The sequence below is a fragment of the Silene latifolia genome, chromosome 8 (genome assembly GCF_048544455.1).
Source record: "Silene latifolia isolate original U9 population chromosome 8, ASM4854445v1, whole genome shotgun sequence".
NCBI lineage: Eukaryota > Viridiplantae > Streptophyta > Magnoliopsida > Caryophyllales > Caryophyllaceae > Silene > Silene latifolia.
In genome coordinates this window covers 81,167,232-81,188,311 of record NC_133533.1, presented here as the reverse complement: position 1 = coordinate 81,188,311, position 21,080 = coordinate 81,167,232, and the positions used below count along the sequence as shown (strand labels likewise).

At 42.3% G+C, this 21,080-nt stretch overlaps 1 protein-coding gene across 1 annotated transcript; it reads right to left on the bottom strand.

The window, feature by feature from the left end:
• Positions 1-5,068: 5,068 nt before the first annotated feature.
• On the bottom strand, positions 5,069-8,580 carry LOC141597005 (uncharacterized). Its single transcript, XM_074417296.1, has 5 exons — positions 8,289-8,580; positions 7,699-7,834; positions 6,107-6,244; positions 5,860-5,981; positions 5,069-5,610 (listed from the first exon to the last, which is right to left on the bottom strand). The coding sequence occupies exons 1-5, from the start codon at positions 8,330-8,332 to the stop codon at positions 5,448-5,450; spliced, it is 603 nt and encodes a 200-aa protein (XP_074273397.1). The 5' UTR covers positions 8,333-8,580; the 3' UTR covers positions 5,069-5,447.
• Positions 8,581-21,080: the final 12,500 nt, after the last annotated feature.

The window sequence follows — 21,080 nt, the reverse complement described above, 5'->3', positions numbered from 1 at the left end:
AAAACTGAAATTACAAAACAAATGACGTACAACCATAAGTACAGTCAAACTCTTCAAAGGGTACATTTTAACTAATCATGAGGCACATGTAAAAAATGAGAATAGTACATTGCAATATAAAGTGACCTTATTTAATACAAATGCAAAGAAAATTCCCTTTGACTCAAGCAGTTGAAATAAAACAAAAGCAGAATGCAGACATGGAATGATAGTATGACTCATGGTCTATGTTCCCAACGTGTGCATATAGTTGCAACTGCTCATGCATATTAGATATTCCCCACATTGAGAAATTACAACATTAACATTGTAAATATTTAAAAAGTACATTTAGTACGTTTAGAAAGTACATTGAGAAATTATAGCATTAACATTGTGTTAAATGGCCATTTATCCTACTTTGGCCTAATCTGAATTTTTTTAATATAAAATGGGTATATACAAGTTGAGGTTCAAATGAGTTTAGTAGTTGGAATTAATCAAAAAAAGAAAGGACTTATGCGATAATAGTATGTCTCAATTTTTAAAAAATGCAATACAACAATGGCAAAGAAAATTGCAAAGTATGTCAAGCAAACAATAACAACTTACGAGTGCGATTGAAGCTATTTCTATTCCCGGGAAAAGCTGCAACTCCATTTTTGCACAAGCCTCGAATAATTCATAAATTTTTTCATCACTTAAACCTGGGCTGGGTTTCGCTAATACAGACTGCATGGGAAAGTAACGAAAGAGGGAAGTACAATATTTCAAAATACATATTACACACAACATTTAAGAGTGTATGTAAATGTACTTACATGCACAAGCGTGGTAAAAAAGAACCGCTTCAGAGTACCAAGATTGTTTTCTTCCTCTTTACAATTCAAATATGATGACCAAAGAATCAATTACAACACACGAAACATGTTCAGACGGCTTTAATGACCACAATTGCATTCGCGTTGCAAAATAAGTCTTGTACGAATATAAGTGCTCACTAGAGCAAAAAATATAACAAATTACTTGTCAGGTGTGAAACACTGAAAATGACATACAAAAAATGGTAATTTAGCAAGTACACATTTTAGATTACCCGCAACGACGATTGTTAGTGCCCCGGTCCACGAAAACATAATCACCACTTGAAGGTGCACCGAAGAAGAGGTGTTAACACATTGGTGTCATCTTGGATAGCAAAAAACAACGGATCAAAACGAGATGACTGTTGCTTGTTCTTTGGATAGAGGTATATAAGAAGGACTTGCCATGAAATGAACCCTTTTGGTAGTTGAAGAAGATTCACCAAAGACACGGCGATCCCGTTTAACCCCTTTAGTCTGCGGCTAACCTTGTCTCACTCTCAAAGAAAGTCTTTCTCCACCCGTAAATCGAATGAAAATTCACCAAAGGATGACAGCACAAATGAATTTCTCCACTTAGCACATTGTTCTCTGTGTTTAGCACGAGCAAGTTTCAATTTGTACGCTTTCTCACCGCATTTGCTACAAAATAAACTGTTCATCCTCATCTAGTGTCTTTGGATTCCCACGGTGGTGCACACGACACATCTTCTTAGTACCACCACCATATGTCAAATATACAAATTCGATTCTTAGAATGGGCCTGTTTGACACACTCTTCACCTGGGAAACATTGCAAACCAACCGCGTATTTCTCCTCTAACACAACCATATCTTCCATGACTCTCTTTCTTTGAAGCAAGTGTAGTCATCTGCAAACTCCCGGACAAGGCACGGTATGAAGGTACATATTTAGTACTATGAAGGTACATCTTTAGTACTATGAAGGTACAAAGAAAATATTTCAAAGTGAATCTTGAAAAGGAATAGTGAATACTTCGAGAATCAATGGATATACCTCCGGAGACGAGTATGAAATTGGAGATTTTGTATCAGTACTAACATCCCTCGACACTCTCCGTACTTTATCAACCACTTGTCTACATGGATTAGAAAATCTAATTCTTTCCATCAATCGACCTTTTACACGACCAAGACCAAAATCGACCACTTCCATCTCCTGCTTTTCCCTTGAGAAAAGTGCAGCGGATGTCCAATTCAAAAGAGTATAGTAATCTCTTTCTACGAATCGTTTTTCATGGACAACACGGTCAACATAAACAAGTCAAAGTGAAAACAGGATTATGACTGGAAAATGGCAGGTTTTAAAACCATAATAACTAACAATAAATGTAAGCCATAAGATTTGTACCATTAGAAACAGGAGAGGTCCACCAAAGTGATTATTCTTCCCCTTCTTGACCCAATCCTTTGTGTTATACCGCAAACTCTCCATGACAAATTGACACCAATCAAGTGACCAATGGCGGACACATTCCTCAGCGATTTTAGTACATGGTGATTGACGAACGGCTTCCGATTGTTGCGCATTAACAAAGACACAAAGAAGCACCACAAAATTAATCTTAAATTAATCACTGTAATCATCATGACAAATAATATGCTCTGCAAGGGTCTTGATATCCACTTGACCATCAACATGAAATTGAGCTTTCCAATGCGCGTAAAACGCATCACATTCTCGCATCTTCATCACTACAAAGATGAAAGTAAAACAGGTTTTCCTCCAATTGGGAGGCCAACAAAGATCATGAATACAAGAAGCGAAAACACGAAAGCGCTGTTTATCAGGTAGAATGATGAAATCCGAATACGGGTTGTAGTTCTCAATTAACCAATAACCAAGGCGTAAAGGAAGCCTTGTAACCCTTAGCCAAAACAATGAAGAAAAACCAATCTCTTCCAGAGCACACCATTGGTTGTAATCAAGGTATCGAAGGACATCAACAAAACTTTTAGGTGACATCCGGGTGGTAATACGGGAGAACGTTGGAGTAGGATCATCAACAGGAGGACTGAGGTTGTTCAACCTCGGAGAAATACGACGTGTAACAGTTCCAGGATCGCCTTTGCGCTTCAATAACTGGAAGTAGTTTTGCATGTAATATTAATCAGTTATGTTGTGTTGTACACGTTTCACGAAGAAATGTCCTATCAGTTTTATTGAAATGTACATGATCTACAACAATAATGTGCACGCAATTATGACCTTTTGCACGTGGTCTTAAATTGATGCTATTTACGTTAAAAGTACTTTAAATTCAACAAAAATTCAAAAAAGCACAAATTAGATCAAACTAAAAAACAACAAACAAATCGAAATGTATAAGCAAGTTACGAAATCAACAAACAATGCGACAAATACAAATTCCGATAGCATGCAAATGAAAACACAAATTTCGATTTTAAAAACAATACTGAACTCAAAATTCATCAATAAAATGAATAATCCGGCAAAATGAACATAAGAAACATTAATTTAGATTACAGTAGAGTTACATAAATTAAGGACGAAATCGAGAAAAGCTTGAAGCTAAACAATACTCACCTTCATGACGAAATAGGTAAGAGAAAATCCAACAGAAAGACGAAAATGCAACTCCACAGAGAATAAGGAGAGAGAAATAGTTGAAAGCTTAACAAAGAAGGTCGGAATCCATGGTTGAAAGCTTAACGAATAAGCGTGAGGTAAATTTCAGTGAAAAAGAAAGACAAAGCCCTCAAGTTTTGGTAAAGCAGCGCGCGTTATAGGCCCTTAGATTAGCCGCGTCAGACAAGATCCAACGACTGACGCGCGTTCTCACGGTTGTCACGCTTGTGCCATTCTCATATGATCCGAAATCTTCTTCTTCTTATTATTATTATTATTATTATTATTATTATTATTATTATTATTATTATATTTATTATTATGTTACTATTTTATTTTTTATATTACTTATTATATTATTATTATTATATTGATATTTTATTATTATTATTAATAATGAATAATATTATATAACATTTATTATTATTATTATTATTATTATTATTATTATTATTATTATTTCAGTTCAGTTCAGCTCAGCTCAGCTCAGCTCAGCTCAGCTCAGCTCTATTAAGTTCAGTTCAGCTCCATTAAGTTCAATTCAATTCAGTTCAGACAATTTCAATCCAAAAGAACAGGGCCTAAGACTACATTATCCGCACTGGCCGTTCAACCATAGATTCGGGAGGACTAGTGAACCATGAACGAACATCTCTAAAAAGCTTAGTGTGAAAATCGTCTTCAGTGGGAGGTGGGAACTACCTCGTTTGTCCACAAAATTAAGTTACATAGCAGACCATAGATTCGAGTAGGACCACTAGGACGATAAAACCCTCCTTTACGAGTTTTAACACCGCTACATTCGCAGGGCTCGAACACGAGACTTCTGATTAGGTTAGAACAACCTCTTGCTAGTTGATCTACGTACTAATGAATATTAAAAGTGTGCTAAGTAACTCTACATACATTTTCCCCCAAACAACACGTACCTAAAAAAAAGGTAAACGATTGAAAGAGACGCATCAGAATAGAGTATACATGTAGTAGTCAGAGAGTATTATCCTTTCCTACATTCATTTGTAAACATATCTAAAAATTTCTTTGCTTAATAGTTAAGCGAGAGGTATTTTGAACAAATGTTCAGGTTTGAATCCTCTATCCTCATCATACTCTCTTCGTCTCGGTTATTGGTTCACCTATTATATTAGGGTATCTAAGTCATTTATTAATGTTTCTATTTTAGGAAAGCTTTTAATGAGTTTGATCATTCACATGTATTTTGGTCCAATTATCATCTAATTACATAATTATAAATAGTTTCCCTCTCTTTCCTTGATCATTCTGCCAAAATCAGAAGAAACAAATGATTGAAAACGGTGGGATTATTACTCTTGCAGCTTAACTAACAAAAAAACAACAATAATGTGTGTAAATAGAAGGAGAAGTAGGCATTAGAGCAACTTCAATCCTAACTAGTAACTCCTAAGCCAATACTCTACGGACTTTAAGCTGCCACATGACATTTACAAACCGATATTTGTCGACCTATAATGTTCTTCAATGCTAAGCTAATATTCAACCAATATGTGTGAGTTCCACTTTCATTCTTTATCTCTCACATGTAAAGTTGTAGGTTGCATATTTTTCATCACTTCATTATAATTAATGAGCAATATTTACTCCAATGACAAGCTAATAGCTTGAATTCTCAAGCTAATTCATATTTTGAAGCATTTGAGTTTGTTGTCATACATCTACGGAGCGTTTGTTAAGAACTCAATTCCCATTTACAAAATGAAGTTCCATTTCAACACAAAAGATTACCCAACAATTTAGTTGTCATAAACTTCTGTAAGTCCCTAACCGAATTCTACGATTACCTCACAATGTAACAACTGATGGTATAGTTGCTAATGTGATTTTTCAGACACAGGCAAGTACTCTTACAAAGCCCACAAAAGTGTTTCCTATTGTTAGACACTCAGAACCCAACCCAATTGAGATAGCGGTCCAAAACTTTACTTTTTTTTTTCAGAGAATGCACCCGTAAGTAACTACTGACTTGGATTGCTGTCTGGTTTCTTCTGAAAGATCAGTGACCCTAGGATTAATGCAACTCCTGTGATGGCGATAGAAACTAGCACATGTTTATGTGAAAAGGTTGATCCCACTCTTCCTTCAGCTCGTGCTCGTCTTTCAGGTGCAGGCCTTCTAACCCTGTTATGTCAAGTAAAGCTTAGTAATCAGTGAGAATCGCAACTGCTACTAGAATGTAGAACATGAACATATGATGAGGCATTTTTCCTGTATCACACAAGGAAAATGGCTTAAAGAAAGACTATCCAATGCATTTTCTCAGCTACGAGTTAGTTGGCCCTCATGACTAGGATTCATCAAACTGCTCTTGCGGCTTAGCTCCCTTTACATTAAAAAAATAAAACACTGATGAATAAAATGCATCGTTACCTAGACGAGCCCGCAACACCCTCCGTGGCACCATTGCACATCGTTTGATGGACATAAATTTCACGGAGCCTGATGTACTTGCCACAGTGATTGCAAAGTTCTGTTCGATTCCCACATACATCCTGCAAATAAGTGTTCACTGAAAATTTAAGTACTCTGTAGAGTGGAGTGGAGATATGAGCATCTGGAACCAAAAAAAGCTACGTAGTAGTACTATTATAACTCTTGATTCGCAAGAGTGACAAACCTGATGTTCAATCATATCAATGGCAGGTAAAGGAAATTCACAGAATTCACATGTTGCAATCCTTTGGGGACAGCTCTCGCCTTTATGCACATCCAAAATACCGCGCTCCATCGTCTCGCTACATAGAGAACACGCTACCTGCACCATGAAGTATCAAGTATAAATCAACTACAAACATAGAAGACATTCATGAAACCATAGAAACATAGTAACTTTGTGCCCGGCCTTTCTGATACTTCTTAATTAATTATAGGACCAAGTAATCTCCAACGGCGTTTTGGAACCAGGAAAGTAACAATAAGAAACCCCCGCAGACTTTACATCCTTCATAGAAACCACCACCTTATTACCCTTGTGTTAGCAATACAAAGAGGCTATTTCCGAATGACCCAAGATGAAAATTGCGTCGAGAACTGCATCGAAGGACCGCTACTTCACAAAAGAGAGAAGCGCAACCACTTTAGTGAGCCATTTTGATTTATTCCATTATAATCCATAACTAAAGAGTAACGAGTCTTTGGCTCCATTGGAAATATGGAAAGAGGCCTCAAAAATGGATGTAAAATAATTTTTGTCTTTGTCAATGCACCCAATAATACAAGCTAACGATTATAGACATCACAGATACATGGGTCTTCTAAGTGCCATGGCTTCATTGTCCACTAACTTGTAAAATTTGCTTGTGTATTACTCCGTAATTAATATGTTCTCTAATCCCAAAGGCCATAAGGACTAAACAAATTTAAGGATAACAGCTCAGAAGTGGATGAAAATGTTCTGCTTCTTCTTAAGCGCACTATCCACATGCAAAGAGGTAAGGAATTAACCTTAATAACAGCTCAGAAGAATAAGAAAATGGTATATGTTAAAATCATTGTAACAATTCTCCATACATAGAAATTTCAAGTACGTATACATAAGGACGATGCCTCAAAGAGGGAGAAAATGAAGGAAAACATCATAAATTTGTATCAAGCTTAAGCCTTAGTAGTTAGTGCATAACGTACTATACAGGAACCCACATGTTATACTTCAACTATCTCAGAGAGCAATATGCATTACTACAAAGTACAAAGCTAGAAACAACAAAAATAGCGCACGAAAGTCCCTCAAAGCCAGCTATAAATTGGAATTGTAATAGATAATCATCGCAAAGTCGTACTCCATCCACCTTTCAAATCGATACAAGGATAGAGGTCAACTTCTGTCATATAATCATACCCACCTGAAAGGAATTTCAATTGTGAAGTACCACTCATTTGATGTAGTTTTCATCGCAATTTTCATCTTGGGTCAAGCAGAAACAGTTTATTTGTGTTGCTAACACAAGAGTAAGACTGCTTACATATGAAACCATGAAAATTCACTTTGAAAAGCTGTGAAAGCTAAACTTGCAATGCCATTCTAAGCATCTACGTCAATATAAGTCCTTCCGGTAAGCATCTACTTAAGTTCATTTACCCATTAAATTTAGTTTCAACATTCACAAGGCTATGCACCTACCATTCCGCAACAAATATACGAGCTAGCAAAGCACGCAAAATTTATTCCAACAACAAACAATATGAAATACATGGTGTGCAGACACTTACAGGAGCATGAGTATTGATATAATGATCTTCAATAGTATTTCTGGGAACCATATCACCACAAACTTTACATTTTTCGAGATTCCGGGAGCAATGAACGAAATGCAAGTCAATGTTTGTGGAAGGGATTGGTCTGTTGCTGGAAACAAAAGGATAACACACAAAGTTTCAACTTTCCGATACATAGTAGGACATCAAATTATTCATATTCGGTTATCCAACATGACTCAAATCATTAACTTATTGCAGAATGTACATCATATAATCAAAATTCATCACACCACCTAAATCTAACTCATAATAATACATACATTTAAGTGAAATCAGTCATTTAGTGTAGTCGGGGTTTGATTCAAAGGTGGGTAAGCTCGGGAATGCTACACAATTCCAGCACTACAAAACTAAGAGCATCTCATAATCATACCAAATTCAGTTCCATCAATTACAAAACAACAAAAAGACAAAAACCGCTTTTCATCCTTTTATCTCACAAAAGAATACCCAGAAAAATTACCAAAAATTATATGAATTGCAATAATTGAATCAGCGTAATACCACAAAAAAAAATTAATTAAAAAATAGAGTTGAATTACCAGTGAGCGCAGATGGTAGAGGTTTCTTCAGATACCATATCCATATTTCTCAGGCAAAGATGAAATAAAATTACAGTATATTCGTCTATCAACCACGCTGCAAAATTTCTACCAACAAGGTAAAGAAATACTCTTCCCTTCAAAAAAAAAGGTGAAGAAATACTCCGTATAAATTAACCCCTAATTTATTGAAGGTGAGAGAGAACAACAGATTCTTGGATTGTTGATTAAGTTAGGACGAATAACGTTGATTACATTAATTGGTACTTGCTAACTAAATAGGCTTAAACTCGTCCAAATTGCTTGCATATGCCTATTAGAGGTGTTCAAAATAAATCGAACCGTAATAATAAAAAAAAATTAAAACTGTGTTTTAAGTTTGGTGAACCAAACCGCTCCGACGAAACTGATCCGAAAAAGATGAGCTCAAAGTTGAAGCTAGAGTACACATTGAGAATGCAACCAGCCATGACGGAATTCACGAGCACACAACTCGAGGAGTACTGTAGAATAGCTCGAAATCAGTTAAAAAGTAAGGAGTACTAGTCCAACTCGGAATAGAATAAGTTATTAATTAGTATTACTATTATTACTAAAAGTAGGAATTGATACGAAAGTTGAAAAAACTTTCGCCGTAGCGGAAGCAAATAAACAACGCGTGACCAGAAACGATGGTGAACAGTGGCGATGAACAATAACGTGAATAGTGACGGTGAACAGTAACGAACACGAGAACCGAATATTTGCTCGATCTAGTCCTATAGATCGAACAATGGTGATTTATAGTTGATGGGGCATATTCTGCACCCGCTGACCAAGTCAACATATTGAGCAAGGTCAAAGATATCCACAGCAAGTCAACGACTTAGACAACCTAACCGACGCAGCCTGTCGGCCTGTCTCTCGTGCCTCGGCTAGGACAACTAGCCAGCCGGGGCACATATCCGCGTACTCATATCCAAGACCCCTCGGCGGCGAGTCAACAGGGCCCGCCGGCCTACCATGGGTCCCTCGGCCGAGGGTAGATCAGTCTTTCCACCTGCTAGCCACTTGGCCACTTGGTCACTACGTGACAAAAGGTGAAAGTCTATAAATACTCCTCAACTCTCATTGAGGAAAGGATCCACAATTTAACCTAAGAATCACTATTCATCTGGTAATATCTTCCTTATCTCTCTACAAAATATACTTCGCCAAGTAACAACAACTTATCTCTTTAAGTCCACTGACTTGAGGGTCGGAGTGAGTACGCTCGGCCAAAACCGAGCCCTCAGTTTGTTCATTGTTTCAGGAGACCGAAAGGAGGATTCAATCAAGGACGTCATTCTACAAGCCACGAGTGGTAACAAATAACTGCTTCGGAATTACACCCGGAAGAATTGGCGCCGTCTGTGGGGATACAGATACTAGAAGCTAGTCAAATCCCTTAAAAAAAAACACAAAAACAAAACCCACCCAACAAGCTAAGAAGATGTCAAAACGACAAAGAAGCAATTGTGATCGACGAAACCGACTTCTGCCAAGATGATACCGTCCACAATTGCAGGGTTGTGCGACCCTCCACGCCGAGTAATTCAACCGGCGTACGGGATGCCAATAATACCAGATCGCTACACGCTCACGACCAAGTCACCATCATGGGACATGTGGTTGATGCAAGGCTAAGCTTACTCCCGGACCTAATGGGTGGCACGCCGACTCACACCGTCACGACGACAAGAGCGGCGGCACCCGCACAGAGACCAGGGCCCAAAATGTGACTCCGAGAAACTTGAACGAAGCATTGGAGGAAGCCGACCTGTCAAGACGCCGGGAGCCCGGAGCGCTAGTGGTAGACCTAAGTCCTTCTCGCACTCGCGGAGGACAGCGTCGCCGCAAAGACCGACGAGGCCTGCCCCGCAGGAGCGAAAGAAGCCCGACTCACCAGAGTCGGAGAAGAAGCCCGACTCACCAGAGTCGGAGAAGAAGCCCTTCCCGCCACGGGGAGAGGAGCCGGACTAAGGATGTGAGGAGCCGATCGCCGCGTGTCATTTGACAAGTGGTCAGACAGCCCCTCGATGCCTATGTCCTAGAGGTCCCGGTGCCGACTAAGCTAAAGTTGCCACCCATATCATACAAAGGAGAAGGCGACCCAACCGACCACGCCGAGGCTTTCGAGTCTTACATGTCGGTATGGGAGCAACCCGATGAGGTTTGGTCTTGAGTCTTCCCAACGACTCGCATGGGATGGCACAAAGTTGGTACAAGGGCTACCCGATGGGTCGGTATATTTGTTATGCCGACCTAAGGGACACATTTTTAGCCCAATATTCTTGCAACAAGAGGAGGGTCGTCGAGACATCGGACCTCCCGACTATCGACAGAGGGAGGCGAGTCTCTCCGGAGTTATGTGAAGAGGTTCGACGCCAAGGTTCAGCAGATTCGTGAGTGAGCAATGAATCGGCGGCCTTCGCATCGATGAAAGGCCTCCCGAGAGGAGACTTAAAAATGAGCTCATCAAGTGCGGCGGCTCGAACCTAGACTCCGCCAAGAAGATGGCCGACCAAGCCATAAAGGTGGAGGACTACCACAAAACCTGGGTAGGCCCAGCGAGGCCGGGCACTCGAGAGAGAAAGAGCGCTGGAGGACAACCCGGATGAAGGACGCCGTGACAATAATAGGTCACGGTCGACGATCTGCCGCAGAAACGAACTCGGCGGGCGTCGGGGGGAGTTCAGGACCGTACTACCAAAAGCGGTTCAATGGCCACACCCCCTTGGTCGTATCTCGTTGCGAGGTCTTCGCCCGAGCAAGAACGAGGGTCAGAAGTGGGAAAGGCCTCCCAAGGCGAGGGGGGACGGTGACACGAGCCAAGATCTTGTGAGTACCATGGCCACACCGCCACTTAATCGACAACTGCATCATCAAGAATGCCATTGAAGAGCGATCCTAAGGGGAGCCTCGACAAATATGTTGCCAAAGGCCAAAAGACGATGCGGCGGCTCAAATAAGAAATCCGTCTTTGAACGGATAGGAGTAATCCATGTTGTCATCGGGGCAACGAGAACGGTGGGTCCGCTCATGGGCACAAACGGCACTGAACGAGCCGTATCGGGCCATCAACTTTGTGCCCAAAACAGCGATCCCCGCTTCCAACATCCCCGATATGACTATTGGAAAGAAGGACTACGAGGGAGTCATCGCCCCTCACAACGACCCACTTGTAGTCCACTTGGACATATCCAACCACCTAGTCAAGAGGTGCCTCGATTGACACAGCGCCTACACAAACATCATGTTCGGGAGTGCTTTCTCAACCTCGGTCCGAAGGTTGAGGACCTAAGCCCCCGCACCAATCCGTTGTACGATTTTTCCGGCCGGCTGTACCCCCGGGGTCAATCAGCCGCCAGTGATGTTCGGCGAGGGGAATACGGCTAAGAACGTCCCCCGAGTTCGTGGTCATTGACGGCTCGTCCGCCTACAACGTTCTCATCATAGGCCGAGTCACTCGAGCGAGGCCGATGCGATAATGTCCATCCGGCCCCGACACTTATGTATGTCTCGGACCGGGGGAAGTGCATAAACTCGTCTCAAAGGATGAGAAAGACGAAGTGGTCAACATCCGGATATCCGCCGGAGGGTGCAACATGCAATCCCTCAAAGTGGCGAAGAAGTCGAGAAGGGGAAGAGCCCATCCCTACAAACGGGAGGGCGACCTCATGGATGCAACCGTCGGCATGGTCGAAAGAGCCGAGACCGAAGAAGTGGAAATTGACCCGGGCGCACCGAATCGCTTGTCAACCGGAGCCAAAATTCGAGCCGCTCTCCTAGACCTGCCGAGGAAGAACAAAGACGTCTTCGCTTACTCGGCAGGCGAGATGCCAGGCGTGAGCCGGAGGTAATTGTTCACAAACCGAACGTACTCTCCACCGCCGCCCGTCAAAGCGGAAGATGAGGAACTCCTCACCGAGAAAGATGAAGCCATCAAAGCCGAGGTAGATAAATTACTAGCGGCGGGCTTTATCATGCCTTGTACTTATCCCGAGTGGTTAGCTAATGTTGTAATGGTGAAGAAATCATCGGGGCGTGGAGGATGTGTGTAGATTTTACCAATCTTAATAAAGCGTGCCCCAAATATTGCTATCCCTTGCCTCGAATAGATAGTTTAATCGACGCCACGACAGGCTACACTATCTTGAGCCGCTGGACGCCTTCTCGGTATCACCAGGTATTCATGACCAAGAAGACATGCCTAAATGTGCATTCATCACCGTGTAACGCACATACATGTATAAAATGATGCCGTTCGGTTTGAAAAACGCCTGCGCAACTTACACAAGACTGGTGGACAAAGTGTTCCAAAGTAAAAAAAAGGGCGAAACATTGAGGCTTACGTCGATGATGCTATTGTAAAAGCAAGTCGACAAATGAGCATTTAGCCGATTTACACGAGACATTTTGTTCAATCGAGGAAATACAAGATGAAACTTAACCCAATGAAATGCAACTTCGGTGTCCGGTCGGGTAAGTTCCTCGGCGTGCTTGTCGGCGCCCGGGGGAATTGATGCCAATCCAGAGAAAGTCCAAGCAATCCTGGACTTGCCGGAGCCGAGGAATCGAAAAGAGGTTATGATGTTGACCGGGAGGATGGCGGCTCTTGCCCGTTTTATCTCTCGGTCAGCCGACAAGAGCACCCCATTCTTCAAAGTGTTAAAGGGAAATAAGGACTTCAGCTGGGGGGAGGAACAGAGCACGGCTTTCAAGCAATCGAAAGCTCATCTTCAAACTCTCCCAACCCCGTCTGGCCGATGTCTTTGGGGAGACGCTATATCTATACATAGCGATTACCTCGGCCACGGTCGATCTTGTGATCATCGAGAGAAGAAGACAAACAAAGAACACCCAATCTACTTTGTCAGCCATACATTGTTGCCCGCCGAAAGAAATTACCCACCGATTGAAAAAGCGCCTTTCTTTGTCGTCGTTGCCGCAAGGAAACTGAAGCCTTACTTCGACGCACATCCCGTGACGCTCCTAACCGACCAACCGTTGGAGAAAGCATTGGAAAAATTTGAGCAATCCGCAGCTCATCAAATGGGCGAAGAGAGCTATCCGGCCGGCATTCAATACAAGCCGAGGCCCTCGATAAAGGGACATGCACTTGCAGATTTCCTGGCCGAGTGCACATATCAAGAAGAGCAAAACCCCGGGGTATGGGAAGTATACACCGACGGGTCCTCCACGGCGAACACTCGAGAGCGGCATACTTATCATCATCACCAAACGGGGACGAGTTTGAGTACGCCTTGAAATTTACCTTCTCGGCCTCAAACAACGAATCCGAATACGAGGCGGTGATAACCGGAGTCGAGCTAGCTAGAGCTGCCGGGGCGGAACACATCATTTTGAAAACAGATTCACTTTTAGTGGCTAATCAAATCAGAGGAGAGTACGAGACTCGAGACGACGGGATGGTAAGATACCCGGAAAGGGTAAAAGCGACACTTCAAAATTGAAATCTTTCCGTATACAATGCATTCCCAGGTCCGAGAACAACCGAGCCGACGCTCTCTCAAAGCTTGCCAGTTCAACCATCAAGAATGTCGGTCGAACCGTCTTTGGTGGACATCCTAATGCTAAAAGCATTACCGAGACCGTCGGCATGGTGGGCGACATAGAGGCCGAGACGACGTGGATGACTCCGATAATGAAGTACAAATTGATGAACGAATTACCGGAGGACCACAGTCTCTCACAGAAGATCAAGAGGATCGCAGCAAGGTACTCGGTGTTTGAAGGAGAATTATACAGGAGGTCCGTGACAAGGCCACTCTTGAAATGTGTCGGCCCGGTACGCGAGCTAATCTTGACAGAAATTCACGAAGGCATCTGTGGTCATCACATGGGGGCAAGAACACTAGCCCACAAAGCTCTCTGAGCCGGCTACTTCTGGCCCACCATGCTTGAGGATTCTAGAACCAAAACCAAGAAATGCAACAACTGTCAAATGCATGCTCCGGTGATACATGCACCTTCCAGAGACCTGCAGCCGGTACTTAGTCCCCTTCCTTTTGCACAGTGGGGGATGGATCTACTAGGGCCGTTTCCAACGGCATCCGGAGGAAGAAAGTATTTGATTGTCGCCGTTGACTACTTCACCAAATGGGTGGAAGCTGTAGCGGTACCTGCCAAGACCACGGCGGCCGTAAGAAAAGTAATCTGGGAAAATGTCATAACTCGTTTTGGGTTACCCCAAGTCATGGTATTTGACCACGGCCGAGAGTTTTGGAGTGACACAATAATGAACTGGTTGGAGGAACTTGGTATCAAATTTGCATACTCCTCCGTCTGCCACCCACAAAGCAACGGACAAAGGAGGCGACCAATAAAACAATCCTCAACGGTTTGAAGAAGACATTTGAAGACCTAAAGGGAAGATGGGCCGATGAACTACCCGGCGTCCCCGTGGTCCCCTGCGAACTACGGAGAAAGAAGAAACGGGTGCATCCATTCCACTTAGTCTACGGGTCCGAAGCGCCCCCGCCAATTGAAACAACGGTGCCGACATTCAGAACGGCCACCTTTAACCCGGTTGAAAATGAGGAAGGTTTAAGAACCTCCCTAGACCTGGTCGAAGAAAGCCGAGATACAAGACGCCTCAACTTGGCAAAGACACCAAAACCGAATGAGAAGAGCCTACAACCGGAGAGTCCACAAGAGGGATTTGAAAGTAGGGGATCTAGTCCTAAGAAAGTCGGACGCCACCAACAAAGGAAACATTCATGGTAAACTAACGGCCAACTGGGAGGGTCCCTACAAAGTGGTTGAAGAAATGAGGCCGGGTACATACCGGCTGACCGACATGGAGGGTGTGCCTTTGATGAGCCATTGGAACACTGACAATCTCAGGAAATACTTTGTGTAGCGGCAGAGGTGTCCAAAACAATTGTTGGCACCCCAACGCATGTTTATATCTAATGAAGAATCACCCAATTTTTCCATCAAAGTGTTTATCCCCTCCGTAGTCATATCGAGGTAGACGCCACGGCCCAAGCCGGGCAATCACCCCAAGAAGTAGACGCCACGACAATCACTACCAGCGCGCTTGATACTCGCGAAAAAGCGACCAACATGCCTTAGGAACGTATAAGTACAGTTGAGACGCAATTCTAGCCGCCTCGGCCAACCGAAGGCCTGGCAGAGGAAGCGATCAATATGTCTACAGATCTGAACGCTGCGAGCCGTAACCTCTAGCCGCCTCGGCCAACCGAAGGCCTGGCAGGGGACACAACGGTCGATACGCTAACATGTTTACAACGGCGGTTGGAAACGCAAATCGGACGCCTCGGCCAGACCGAGAGTGAAAGAGGAAGCGACCAACATGCTAACATGTTTAAAGAAAAAGACGTTAAGCACAGTTGAGATACGCATTCTAGCTGCCTCGGCCAGGCCGATGGTAAAAACGAAAAAGCGCTCAATTAATAACGCAAGAAGACAAGTGAAGAATTGTGATCAAAGCCCCGGCCAAAGCCGAAGGCCAATAAACAAGCTTTATTAAAAAAGATTACAAGTAAGGAGAATACAGACGACGGCCGTCCCCATAGGGATAAGCCAAAACACAACCTACCAAAGTTTTACAAAATACAAGGAAAAGAAAAGCAAAAGGTTACAGACATATCATTTGAAGCGCCAAAAGATGGCAGGGAGGAAAGGCTTAATAATTGGCCCCCGAATAGCTGAAGCTATCCGAGATGCCGGGTGAGCCTGGTGACGACCGCCCGTCTCCCTATGCCTGTTGCTGCTTCCCATCAGCAACGTTAGCAGCATCGTCTTTGGTGGGCGACCCAGAAGCTGTCTTGGCAGCCTCAGCTTTCTTGGCAGCCTCAGCTGACTTCATCCTCTCAGCTTCCTCCTTGGCCGCCTTAGCCTTCTCAGCAAGGGCCGCCTTCTCCGCGGCCTCCTCTTCCTCCTTCTTCACCTTGAACTCCTCTTTGGCCTTCTCCTCCGCGACCTTCTCCTTAGCTTCAAGCTTGTCATCAAGCATCTCGTCAAATTTTGGCCACGGAAAGGAGCCATCAAGAGGAAAGAGCTCCCCAATCACTTCCCTGGCGGCTTCCTCGGCCAGGTCCCGGTATTGGGCGCACATGTTGATACCCGTCGTTGTGAGTACCAAAGATAAAATTTATAATCTCCTATTAAGACTAACCTAGGCTAGTGGTAACAGGGTCGAACCACAAGGAGGCAGTTGTAAACTTTAGTTGATTTATGTTCAGTCTGAGGTAACTATTATGGGGGTTGATTTGAGTTGGTCGACAGCTAAGGTGAACAAAAATAATAAACTAAAAATACGATTTAAACAGATAAAAGAAGGGTACTAGGATGGTCAGGTCATTATAGCTTCGGCGGCAGCAAACTAAGTCGGTCTGAATCAAACACAGGTAAGGCGGGAAATAAGAGGTCCTCTCGGTCCACTCCTAACAAATAGCATCTCTCGATCTCGCTATAGGTCCCTAATGTCACTAATACTAACTTTCGTCCTAAAAAGTGACTAATGGTCTAAACTATACCTATCTTTCGATCTTAGCACAATTTAGTCGATTTAATTGATGGTCAAATAACCTTCCCTATCTTTCGATCTAATGGGTCGGTCACAAAATAGGTATCTAACTGGTCGCATGCATTCGATTTGTTAAATACAAGATTAAAAACAATTAAAACGAGGGATAACCTTACAAGGTCAGTCGATCGACCAACAATGTCAGTCGATCGATCGACACGCTGTTCAAATTCGATCCGTGTTCAATCTAGTGCCGCCTATGCTACAATTCCCCTACATCCTAGCACTATAGATTTAGCTACTCATGCTAAGGGTAGAAACAATAACATAAACGATAAAACTAGCTACTGAATTCATGCTTAAAACAGGAAAGGAAGCAATTAACATGCAATAATAAAGATGGTTTCGGGAATCTACTAGCAATTCTAATCTGTTAGCAAAATAAATGAACTGAAAGTAAACAGGAAGAATACCGAATTGCAGGGGAAAGATTGATTATTAAGAACCGAAATTCCGATGCTCACAATAATCCCAAACCCTAACTATTCGATAAAGAACTTGAATGAAAACTTAATGTCAAAACTTGATATAAAACTCTGAATAAAAGACTCCATCATAAACTGATGATCTAGGTTACGTTATATAGGAAATATACGTAACATCTTATTCCAAAACCTAAACACCATGGGCTTTAAGTTCCTCGATCTTTTAATTCTCGTCCCGGCAATGATGTGGTCGATCGACTAAGCGGAGGTCGATCGACGGATCTCAGCAATGAGCTTCGGATCCGATAGTTGGTCGATCGATCGACGGGTCTAGTCGATCGACTGCTTGAGCTGCTAATTGACTTCTTTAAACTCGTGGACTCGTCTTTTGGGCCTTGGATTGCGCACCAAGCTCGTTCCTTAAGCAATTCCTTTACGTCATTTGCAATGCAGATTACTCGGGGACGGATTTGGCTTGATTTCCCGTTAAATTCTCCATATTTCTGCAATAATGTACAAAATACGGAAGTAGACGGAAATAGGGAGAAATGTAGCATATATTGCACATTGGAGCTCTGAAATGCGTGTAGAATAAAGTGTGAAACATCATATTTTAGACACGCATCAAATCTCCCCAAACCAAACCTTGCTTGTCCCCAAGCAAGAACTAGACTCGATCTACTGACCTAATGGAACGAGTTCAATCTCAGAGCGAAATGCAAACTGTAAGTCCTAAACCAATTTAATGCACAACCAACAATCAATTAGTAAAGTGAATCATGCAAACGAATTGTAAAGTCGTCAAAAACTGCTAAACCGTTGACTGTAAAGACTTATCAAACTGGACTCTCACGGGTCGCTCAAAACACTCAATAAGCACAGGTGATATTAATGTAAGATAGAAAGAAGTAAATTTTGTACTGACTCTCACCTAACTACGACCTATGAAAACATGCCAGCAATAAAATATGAAAATGATCTCTATAACCGTACATACGCATTCCAACCGAACAGATGACCAATGACACATGCCGAGGTATATATGGGATATGTGAGTTATGGGTAAGAAGAGGCAAAACATTTTATGGTAAAGTGGAGGTACAGGTGATCAAGCTAGTACCAAAACGGAACCAAAGGACAACATCCAACTTCCTTCTCATAAACAAATGAAACGGTGCTATAGCAAGCACAAACTCACAAACTCCAAGTATAAAGGTAATCAATAAACTCCCCATAGAATATGAATGAAACATGGGAGCAAAAATCGCCAAAAGATAAGGATTAAATCATGCGAATTGATTTTTTTTCTCGAATCTCCGTCGATCGACCAAATGTAGCAGTCGATCGACTGCTTTGAACAGTACATAACCTCTTTTTTTTTTTTTTTTCTTTTTCGAATCATTTTTCATTTTTTTTTCTTTTCTTTTGTTTCTTTCTTTCCTTTTTTCCATTTTCCCAACAACATCTCAATCGAGCAAACACCACCAAAAATGAAGTAACAATCCCAAAACGCAGACTACTAGCTTGACAAGGGACAGGCTAAATGTAGGATGTAGTAATGGGACAAAAAGGATATTTTTGGCAGTGTGAAGTTTATGGGTAAAATGAGAAAAGGAAACCTCTTCCACATGTGTCAGCAAACCACAGACCAAATGCATACAGGTATTAAGTAGATCAAATTCATAATTATGCAAATTAAGGAAACATGTCTCATAAGGAGTACTACCCACATTCCTAGGTAAACTGGTCATGAATGTCACCAGTTATAGGCTCTAATAACTCAGAAATATGATGTAGCTTGCCAATTTTCTAAGTCAAGTCTCAAGATTCAGCGAGTAAATTAACGAAAACTCGTAGATATGCACTTATATGATTCTACTAATAACATGATGATAAGCAAGGCTCAGGCAAAACAGGTGCAAATGCAAAATCATCATTGAAATACTACCGTTCCGACTCGACCTATATGCTAAAATAAACGTGCATTTTATGAAATTTTTGAAATTTTTGCAAATTTTTTTTTGAATTTTTCTGTATATATGAAAGAAATGAAAAAAAAAATGCAAAACAAAAAGTAAACGTGAATGCAAGCAAGTGATATGCGACGCAAAACCCTTCCCCAAACCAAATCGCACAATGTCCCCATTGTGCAAAATCATATAGTGAAGAAAAGAGATGGGAATTTTGCGAGAAAATAAATAAGCAAGACATGAAGGAAAGAAATCAGGAACTCACAAGACTTTGAGCGCAGCAAAGGAAACCTCCCCAAACCAGCGTGAGCTAGGAGGTTTCAGCAGCCAGCAGTGCTACCAGTAAGGACCTGAAAAGACAATTAAAAACCACGCATAAGACCGAAGAAAACAATTTTGAAACGTAAAAATTGTACACAAATGAGACAATAGAAGAAATAGATAATGCGACGGAAAATAAAGTGGAGTAGAAGACTCCCTTAGGTCCGCATATCGACCAAACACAGCAGGGGAGAGGTCGTGAACGAATATAGCGCAGAAGTGGTCGATCGACCAAGAAGGTAAGTCGATCGACCATATGGGCATGAACAGTAGCTCCTATAAACCTGCAATTCAGTCGATCGACCAATGATGCCAGTCGATCGACTGAAAACACTGCTGCAGCGTCTTATTTCTTCGTAATTGCTCAATGATTTGAGCTAACAAGCTCTAAATACCTGCAAATGCACAATAATACACGCCCAAAATTGCGCAAAACCCATGGCAAAGTCTAAAGTGCATAAAAATTCTAAGCAAATAAAATAAAAGCGAAGTTTTCGCGCACACAAAAGCAATAAAAATGTCTTAACAAAACAAATAAAAAGAAGTTTATAACGAGCTTGATCAACTAATAGTTGATCAAGAAGGACCACGGTATGGCCCACTTCGTCGGCTTTTGGCTACTAGAGGTAGCCTCAATGGTGCTCATGTTATCAGTTGCACCCTTCTTAACTTCGACAGTCGGAGAACTCAGCTGATCAGCTTCGTCATCTCCCCAATCAAGGACTTCCTTGGGATCATCGGAATCCAAATCAGACCATCTCACCTTGGCTGGCTCATCTTCCACTTCCTCATCGGTCCCATAGCTTAGGCATCCAAGACCGCCTCTTGAAACGATCTGCTCTGTCGTGGCTGGAGTGACCTGCAGCTCATCCTTCCCCAAACCAGCTCCTGCATTATCTAAAGCAACAAATTCTTCCTCCTTCTTGCTCCCAATCCGGGGCGGAGGGGTTAATACAGGAGTAGTAATAGAGACAGGTAATTCAGGAAGCACAAAGTACGATTTCTTTTCAGAAATCGTATTACATGTAACAGGCCACATGGGATCCTTTTTCTTAGCCGGCTGGGCAAAGACAATAGAGTGCTTTCCCACTTTGAAAGTCAAGGTACCTAGACCGACATCGATGATCGCACCAAAGAGCGGTGTGCGAAATGGCCTACCCAAAATGATGGGAATATGGTCATCCTCGGGCATGTCAAGGACAACAAAGTCAACAAGGAAGAAAAACTTCCCTATCTGGACGGGTATGTCCTCTAGGACTCCTATGGGCTCGACCAGAGATCGGTCACTATCCGGACTGTCATTTCGATAATAGCAAACCTGGTCAATTTAAGCTTCCTAGCTAGACTCAAGGGCATGACACTTATGCTAGCTCCTAAGTCACATAATGCCTTTTCGATAGAAAAGGTACCTATGCTACAAGGGACGGAAAAACTGCCCGGGTCTTCTAACTTATGGGGCGCAGTGTGAGACAAGTAGGAG

What these genes read in the sequence shown, in the direction of transcription:
- LOC141597005 (XM_074417296.1), bottom strand. Translation starts at nt 8,332, where the DNA reads ATGGATATGGTATCTGAAGAAACCTCTACCATCTGCGCTCACTG. An exon ending in ATATCAATACTCATGCTCCT is followed by an intron (nt 6,245 to 7,698) that starts GTAAGTGTCTGC and finishes TTCATGGTGCAG; the next exon opens with GTAGCGTGTTCTCTATGTAG. An exon ending in TTGATATGATTGAACATCAG is followed by an intron (nt 5,982 to 6,106) that starts GTTTGTCACTCT and finishes ACTTATTTGCAG; the next exon opens with GATGTATGTGGGAATCGAAC.